Raw genomic sequence first — 9,340 nt, forward strand, 5'->3', positions numbered from 1 at the left:
GGCAATGGGATCAATAGATGCATTGAGAAAGACTATTAAAACTAAACGGAGGTACACAGCTTACAGCAAGCCAAAAGAGAGGCCAGTTTCATTTCGTACATTGCATTGCTTACACTACCTTCTATTGTCCTCTTTGAAAATACATTATATATAGTTACATTAAATTCAAAAGAACTGATTCTGTGAAGGACCTTCTGATGCCAGCTACACCACAATCTTCCCGAACACCATGTTTTACTTCAACATGTTAATATAAACAAAATGCTAATGGTTGATTTTTAACTTTACATACACCAAAAAGAACCCTGCCAAGAAGCCCGTAATGCAAGCCCACACAACCTCACCTCACACAGTGTGCAAGAGAGACCTATGCAGTTATGCAAGAGTTAGGTATCTAAGTGGGAGAACGACTGTCAGTTGGTACCTCTATTTGTACACATTGAATACTTTTTGGTACTGCATCATATTATATTTTGTCTAGTTATAATATTGATCCTTTTGCTCTAGAAATATCAAGGGTAAGAAAACATCAGTTATGAACTTACAGGTAAGTAATTTACTCATGACCTGACTATATGAATAGAAATCCCAGATTGTTTTTCAGGCTGAGGATGTATTTTGTGACATAAACATGAAAACCCGATCATTACTGCTTCTGTTATTAAAACTCAAGCATACAGATACCAATATTCTGACAGCAAATCTACCTTCTTCTCCCTCATGCAATCTGCCTGGGCTGTTTCCAGACGGGCTCTGAAGTGTTCACAATCCATTTTCAGCTGGTCTATTTCCTCCTCCTTTTTCTCCATGTCTGTGATAGGATAAATCAGATAAACGAAGCAGTAAGTTACGACCAACGGGCTTGCACTAAAGAAAAAAGAATCCACTAAGTGCAACTTTAATGAGGTGCTTTAACTATTTGCTTATGTTAGATCACCTCCTTGTGGCGAAACTGGTATATCGCAATTTGCCACATTTCAACAGTTCTTAAAAGAAACTAAATGAACATCATGTTTCTGATTTAAAGCAGGGAAAGACTGAAAGAATCACATCTAGCTGTTAAATACTGCGTGCGATAAGATATCATTCTGGAACTGAGCTCCAGCTCCTCAGGGATTTTTAAAAATTTACTCAATTTTCTACTTTCTTTGTTTGTTTGTTTTCATGATGTTTTTCATGTCTGGTATCTTTGAAATTCAGTGAGTATAGTGAAAATCTAAGAAAAAGAATACCAAAATTGGTCAAGAGTGTTTCAATATACAATGTACAAATTATATGAATACTAAGAATGAAATGCAACTACTCCAAACAAATTATGTTTATAAAAATACTCCAAGACATTATAAACTATTTAAACATTGTATCAGTGACAAGCAAATTTTACGATTCCCTTAAAAACTTAATCTCTGATGTTATGAGAAATACATTCCATTTTAGAAGCTTTATTTTAGTGAATGGAAATCAAGTTAAAAGTATTATATTTCACGATCATGATGTCTCTTTTAAAAAATTCACTTTGAAGGATATTTTTAACAATTGTTGTGTGTTGTATTTTACTTTAAAAACCACGGTTCTGGATGCTTAGCATTTATATTGAAAAAAGGAAACACATTTAAGTAATTCCAAAAAGTAATGTCCAAACAGCATCTATTGTAATTTTGGTTAGCTTAAAAAACAAGCTAACCAAAACAATTACCTGCCAGTGAAGGATGTGGCATCTTTGTGTGTCTGCTGGCTGTGCTGATGCTGGATTCAGGGTAGATCCATCCTCTCAAAGGCTGGAAGTGATTCTGCTCATTCAGGAGAGCTTGTTTCCTTGCAGTGAGAGATTTTCACTGGATGTACTTACCTGGCAAGGATAAACAGGTTCTTGGTCTGCTATTGATAAGCAGAGCATGCCCTACTCATGCTCAAGATGTCTTTCTGTCAAGTACTTAAGACTCAAGTACTCAAGTACTTAAGACTCATAATTTGAGTCCCATTGGTGCATGGGACTGAATTTTCTTTACTTGACTGAAGGAAGGAAAGTTTCCTGCCACTGACCAGAGTTATTCCTCAAAAACTCAATGAATCCATTCCCCCTTCATTCTTTTCCTTTGGATTGCAGGTTGAAAAGAACTGAATGCTCAGAGAGCGTGCCCTGGCACATACATGTTTCCTAGGAGTGGACCCTTGCCTTGCCTCTTTGGTTTCTGTTAAAAAGTGTTAGTGTTGATGGCTTAGAATCACACAAGGGCTGAGTAGAAATAGTTCCACCTCTGTAGAAAAGCTGTTTGTGGCTAGATTATCTTCTTTTATACCTGCTACTCAGAGCAATGTGTATATATTTGAGATGATAACATTTTGTCAATTAGGACCTAAAAAGAAAGGAGTTTATTTCCAAATAATGTAGAATTACTAAATAAAATGCCAGAATCCAAGCTCTTTGGATAATAAGGACTGTTTTTTTAATGATGTTATCTTTTTATGATTGAATTTGATATGCTCTTTGGTAAATACATTAAAAAATATTGACCACATGTAAGGGGAAGTATTTGAAGTGTGGTAAGCTGTAGACCATACTCTCATGATCAAGGGTATGGCGCTCAAAGTGGGGTGTAACTTGTTTTTTAAGCTAACCAAAATTACAATAGATGCTGTTTGGACATTACTTTTTGGAATTACTTAAATGTGTTTCCTTTTTTCAATATAAATGCTAAGCATCCAGAACCGTGGTTTTTAAAGTAAAATACAACACACAACAATTGTTAAAAATATCCTTCAAAGTGAATTTTTTAAAAGAGACATCATGATCGTGAAATATAATACTTTTAACTTGATTTCCATTCACTAAAATAAAGCTTCTAAAATGGAATGTATTTCTCATAACATCAGAGATTAAGTTTTTAAGGGAATCGTAAAATTTGCTTGTCACTGATACAATGTTTAAATAGTTTATAATGTCTTGGAGTATTTTTATAAACATAATTTGTTTGGAGTAGTTGCATTTCATTCTTAGTATTCATATAATTTGTACATTGTATATTGAAACACTCTTGACCAATTTTGGTATTCAAAGGTCCTGGAACCTAAACTGAGCCAGGAGAAGAGGAGTAATATTAACTACTGAGTGTTAATGCTACCTGTATTTTTTTTAAGTCCTTCAGATAAAAGAAGGATGTGTCAACCTCCTCTAAGGTATCACTATGTTTTATGTCAGGGGGGCGGGGGGAAAGGGGGTAATATTGGAAGTTACTGAAAAGAGACCTACTTCTAGCTGTGCCTCATTCATGGAAACTCCCCCTGTTATACCCAGTCAGCTCTCCCAGCTGTGCACACCTTTGCTCTGAAGAGAATTCAAGGTTGCATGCACCAGTCCCAACATTTGACAGCCTCTTGACACACAGCAGCAGAATGAGCAGCAGACATTTTGCTGACACCGAAGACTGAAGCTGTGCTGCTCACTCCTGCACACCATGGTCCTGAGCAGCACACAGGGAAGCCCGCCAGGTTCTTCCACTGGCTGCAAGTCCCAGCCCCTGGTAAGAAAGTTCCTTCCCTCTTGACACTAAAATCTTGAGGCTCAGCCTGTCTACCTCCACAAAGTGAAGAAGCAGCTTTCACTATCAACTTGTATAAGGGTGCAATTTCATATTTTTTTTGCTTATCCAAACAGGAAACACATAACTTTACCACTGCAGTGGTCAATCAGGCTCTGGGAAGAAGTGGCATTTGCTCCTGAGATAGACAGCAGACTCAAGAGCAGAACAGGCATTGGGCACAACAAAAGAAGAGGAAGCCCACATTGCAGGCGTGAGGTGGACTCATTCTCATCCACGCTATAGGTCACATCAGGAGATTTTCTGGACTGGGGATCTAATCTCAAAGCTCTGGGAGGTGGAGAACTGAGTACAATTACGATGAATGCCAACGAGTGATGGAATTCCAATTCTACTGATCCAAATGCTAGATCAATGTTAAATGCAATTTTTAACATTTCCCCAGTGGACTGAGTTCCACTAAACATATGCATAATAACACAGAAAATTTGTTGGAGCTATTTTTCTAAGATTCCTGGAGCCAAACACTCTTCCTGAGGAGGGTAGTAAGAACAAAATGGACCTTTCTTTTTGAAACGAACAATTACCCTGGCAAAAGCCTTAGTGAAGACCCTGACACCAGCCTGAAAAGTACATGTTGGTTGCATTGACCGTTGCAAGCTCAGATCTCAGACACCACCTATGGGATGCTCCATAGCAAATGGGTATCCTATTGACCTAGATATACAAGTGAAACATGCAAAGATCTCAAGGTTTCTCAAAGCTATTCAAGAGTCCATCAGTCTCACAACTGAATGCGCCAGAGGTGTTGAAGGTCTCTGACTATAATCTGCACTTCTTGAGGAGCATGAGAACCTGCTAACCACTCCATGTTTACAATACTTAGAAAACTGCAATACCTGATCGAAGTCTAGAGAAATGTACAAATCGCCCATTAGACTTCTGTAAGAACAACGTGAAAAAAAAATCTCTAGTAGCTGCCAGGACTCCTGTAAGCTTCATATGCCAACACCAAGAGACTGTATTTAGTAAACAGCACCAGAGAGCTCACCAATCTGAGACTGAAGACTGCTTGCGTCCCTGTGATGTCCAACCTTTTGTGAACTGTATGCTCCAAAGCCTCCTTTCAGTCTGCCTTATTGCACACTGCAGAGGTAGGAGCAGATTGGAGTAGCAAAAATCACCACTTGACTTGTCCAGCTGTAGGGGCAAACAATGGCAAGAGCCTGAATATTCATATGACCTCATTAACTGCAAGAGAAATCTCCACTGCGGGGATATACTCAAAAGAGTTCAAAGGCTGACTCAGCTTCAGGTACTCCTCCAAGGAACCAAGAGAATGCTGGCCAGCCAGCAGAACATTTGAAAGAACGTCTTAAAATCCCCATGTTGATGCCACAAACCTGCTGCTGGAAGGCCCTGACAGTGTCTCCTTGATGCCTGGCACACAGAGCATAAGAAGGATCAGTGAGAGAAATCTTGAGACTGAGCACTGACAAAAGTAGGTAAACCAAGGATCTGACTAGTTGAGGATCTTGGAACACTTAATGCAACTGGAAACAGTCCTTGATGCCTTGCAATAGCATAAAGAGAACACTTCCAGATCCTATGTCACTTCTTGTGACATGGATGACGTCTCAATTGGCAGCAGGAGAGGTGGTACAGTCTTCTCATGTCTGTTAGGATTTGATGGCATGGAAGAATCTTTCCAAAGAGCGGACCATTGAGGCAGCTGGAAGCTCTGCCCCAATATATTACTTGATATCGGAGACAAGCCTTGAGGCTCTATCTTGCTCTTTCTTAGCTAGCTGTTGCAAATTAACTTTCAATTAACCACTTGATATTCTAGAAGAGATACTCTCTATAATCTGTCTCAGTGCTTGCCCTGTGCCTTTTCAGCCAAAAGCAACTCCTAGGAGAACAGGTGAATTGTACTGCTGCATGTAAGCTACAGGCTAGGGATGGAGCTAGGATGGACACAGATTTGGTCCTGATGGCATGTTGGGAGTGGTGCAATTGTTGAAAAAATAATGCACAGAGAATCATAACACTGAAAAACTGGACTTTGGGGACAGCAGTAGAAAGACCTTTATAACTGAGAGTCTTCAACTTTTTTTTTTTTTTTTATTATGAATATTTATGGCAATAAAAGCATACAAGCTAAAAAACAAGACAGGCTAAATACAACATTATTATTTCTTCCTCTAAATTTAACTTTTTATCCACAGCTATTTACCACATTTTTTGCTGTGCATCCAAAGTGACATTTTGAAAAACACAATGTTTTTGCCTTTTCTCAGAGAGGAATCACTTCTTTCCCGATACAGCTTCCCTCACTGCCTGAACTAAGTATGTTTTTATCCACAGTAAAGTATTTTTAAAGATTAATTTGACATGTCTAATTATTTCTAATGCAGTTTGTAATTTTCTTCATTACAAACACATTAATTTACTGAAGCAGTCATTGAACATCATAGTTTAATCTGGAATACCTCCACAAACTCTACAACTATTCATAGGGGCATGACAGTTTGTTCTAAGTAGTCTTGGCAGAAACTGTAAGAGCTTGTAACATGGTACTACTCACTTGATTCAATAGCATCCAGTTTCTGGAACGTCCCCAGGATATCCCCATTTACTATTTTGGGTAAGAAATCCCGCAATTGCATAACCTCAGTTGTCAGCCTTTCCAAATCCCTCCTTCTAACTTTAACAAATTCCTCTTTGGTCTCAGCCTTCTGAAATTTAAAACAAACAAACAAACAACCAAAAAAAAAACCCACACACAACAAACAACCAAAGACACTGTTACAGCCTTGCAGTACTTTTCTGCTTGAACCCCTTCTCTCGGACAAAAATATTCCTCTGTATTACATCACTACAGAAATTCATAACCTTTTAAAAGAGAACTATCCAGTAATAAATAAACCCAAAAGTTTCTGAGATGGACTCTTCAACTGCAATCTGATTTTTGCCACTCTGGCCTAAAGCAAATCATATTACCTCTCTGCATCTGTTTCTTCACCTAAAACGTGCGCAATGTAACTCAGAATGCTGTAAAAATTAACATTCACATTTTAAAATGTGAGCAGCTATGCATATGCCAAGCTATTGTTTTGAGACTGCTGTAGAGGATACAGTAACTCAGTTTTTTAATTAACTCAAATATTTGCAAGACCCTCAGTCACCTTCCTAAATTGCAACAGCTCTTTTAGAAGAAATTGTATTTTTTCAAAAGAATTCATCTTTTGTGAGGAGCAAAAAATATTTGCAACTATTTGCAACCCAATACCACATAAAAGTAATTTAATCCCGAGTTAAGACAAAAAATGTTTACCAGTTTCCTCTTCTGCCAAGATATTACTATAAAATTACTTCAATTCTACAGTCCAAGAAAATGTGCATTAATTTTAAAATTATAAATTTCTGTACCAAAAACCTCCTAAACTCCAATTTCTGATGTATGTACATGTGCACACTGCTGTGTCTTAAAAAGGCTACCATATACAGACTTAAAAAAGGTTTAACGTTCTTTGCCTAAAACATTAATCATATAATTCTGCTTTGTGAAAGCGTATTAGAACATATCTTTGTACTGTTTTGCACTGCATTGAGAATGGTGCAGAAAAAATGAGATCCTTTATGTATCACATCTTATTCTAGAGGGAAGAGGGTACTACAGAACAACACAAGAAACTAATCTGCAGGTACAAAACATGCCGTCCCCCCAGTCTTCTCGAGTCCAGCTCCACAAGACAAATGGAGGTCATTATCACTGGTACAGAAAATGCTACCCTGGCATTTCTATCCTTTCCAACCATTTCCTACAATTCTCTCTTTCTGCTTCCCTACTTCCTCAGGTTATACATTTCCTTTCAGTTTTGCTTCCTAGTCTACTTCTTTTCCAGCTGTCTTTTAAACCCAGACAGCTGTAGGGACAGAACAGGCTAGTTCCAGCCTTCCCGGTTCAGAGGCATCAGAGCTGCAATAAAGGTATGGAAGAAAGATTTTACTTTGAACTTGAATTGTATGCTCTAAGCTGCATTTAGGAAGTGCTTATGGCAAAGTTGGTATGGCCAAGTACCACCACATTACATGATCCAAGAAAAATACAACTCATTTAGGTCTCAAGAAAGTATGGAATAAACACATGGCAACAGGACTCTACAGAAGAATACGATCTGCATGTCAGCAAACAGGAAGGACAGAGACAATTCAGTATTGCTCAAAATTATGGAGCACAATTTGGTACAGGCATAAAAATACCTCTATTCAGTAGCAGAAGCTAAATTCAAATAGAATACACTACTGAAGTACTGGATTGAGATATGAAAGATACAATAAGGAGAAAATTCTCAATTTATAGTTCTCACTGTAAGCACAGATCTTTGCAATACTGCAGTTCCAACAAACAAGTTTTATTTTCTCTGCTTAAGCAGCTCCTTGACATCTCCCCCCCACTACAATAGTATGTTAAAAGCTGTATTTGACAATGGAGAACAGCAGAATCATAGAATCATTAAGGTTGGAAAAGACCTCTAAGATCATCGAGTCCAACCATCGACCCAACACCACCATGCCCACTAAACCATGTCCCTAAGCGCCTCATCTACACGTCTTTTAAATACCTCCAGGGATGGGGACTCAACCACTTCCCTGGGCAGCCTGTTCCAATGTTTAACCACTCTTTCTGTAAAGAAATTTTTTCTGTCTAGCCCCTTACAGTAATGGCAGGTGACTGGATGTAGGAAATTTTACTTCAGTCCTCACAGATCTCTTGCACAACGGCCAAGTTACTCAGTTATGTACCTCAGCTCACCACCTGCACGATCTGAATCCCCCATCCCCTGCCTGGCAGGGGGCTGAACAAGGCAGAGATCCCAGCTGGCGATGAACACCCAGCAGAGAATCACAACCAGCCCCTTCTCCACTCTCCACCAGCCCAGGGCGCCTCCGACACTCCTCTACGCAGTCCCCACCACGCTCCCCCCCTACAAGGGGGAAGGTCCCTCATCCTCGCCTACAGGCGTATCACGAGCCAACACTGCGCGCAGGAGCCCACCCGAGCAGCCACCGCGGCCCCAGACGGTGAGCCCCAGGGGCCGAGCTCCTGCGTGCCTCGCACAGCCAGCTCCCCAGCGCTAGCCCTGCCCTGCCCGGCACTCCCCGTCCCCCCGCGGAGCTCCGCTGCGCAGGCCCCGCCATCGCCCCCTCAGGGGCCCACGAGGCCCAGGGGACAGCGCCGACCGCCACACAGGCCCCCCCCCCCCCCCTTCTTCTCCCTTTTCCTCCTCCTCCTCCGGGGAGCTGACCCCCCCGTGATGGGGTCCCCTCACGCCCCGACCCCGGGGCGGGCAGGGCGGCGGGCAGGGGCGGTCCGGCGGCCGGGCCGGGCCTAGCCCCACGCCCCCCGGGCCGAGCGGGCCGCGCGCGCTACCTGCGCGTCGCCAACGAGGCCGGCGCGGCGCCGCATCGCAGCAACAGCCGCCGCCGGCCTCGTGGGAGGGAGTGAGGGCGGGAAGCGCGCGCCTCCGGCGTCACTGACCCCGCCCCTCGCGGTAGCCCCTCCCTCCCCGCGGGCGGGATGGGCGGGGCCCGGGGGCGTGTGGGTTGGGCGGGGCCTGGAGGCAGGGTCCGCCCCACCCGGAGCCACCCGGCACCTCCCTGGGCACGGACCGAGGCTCGGGCCCGGCTCGGCGGCGCCCATGGCCGGGCAGGGCAGGGCAGGGCAGGGCTGAGGGGAGCTGGAGGCCGGCCCTGCTGTGGTGTCGCTGGGGCAGGGGCTGGCGACCCCGGGGGGT

The 9,340-nt window shown here is 42.3% G+C and overlaps 1 protein-coding gene across 1 annotated transcript in view; it reads right to left on the reverse strand.

Moving 5' to 3' along the window:
- The window catches only part of HSF2BP (heat shock transcription factor 2 binding protein), a 35,593-nt gene extending 26,575 nt beyond the window's left edge, over positions 1 to 9,018 (reverse strand). Inside the window, exons 1-3 of the mRNA XM_076328881.1 lie at positions 8,977 to 9,018; positions 6,127 to 6,277; positions 708 to 811 (exon numbers count right to left, since the gene is read on the reverse strand). Coding sequence (XP_076184996.1) covers positions 708 to 811; positions 6,127 to 6,277; positions 8,977 to 9,012 — 291 coding nt within the window. The 5' untranslated portion in view covers positions 9,013 to 9,018. The remainder of the gene's footprint in view (positions 1 to 707; positions 812 to 6,126; positions 6,278 to 8,976) is intronic.
- Positions 9,019 to 9,340: the final 322 nt, after the last annotated feature.

Source organism: Aptenodytes patagonicus, chromosome 1, assembly GCF_965638725.1.
Source record: "Aptenodytes patagonicus chromosome 1, bAptPat1.pri.cur, whole genome shotgun sequence".
Taxonomy (NCBI): domain Eukaryota; kingdom Metazoa; phylum Chordata; class Aves; order Sphenisciformes; family Spheniscidae; genus Aptenodytes; species Aptenodytes patagonicus.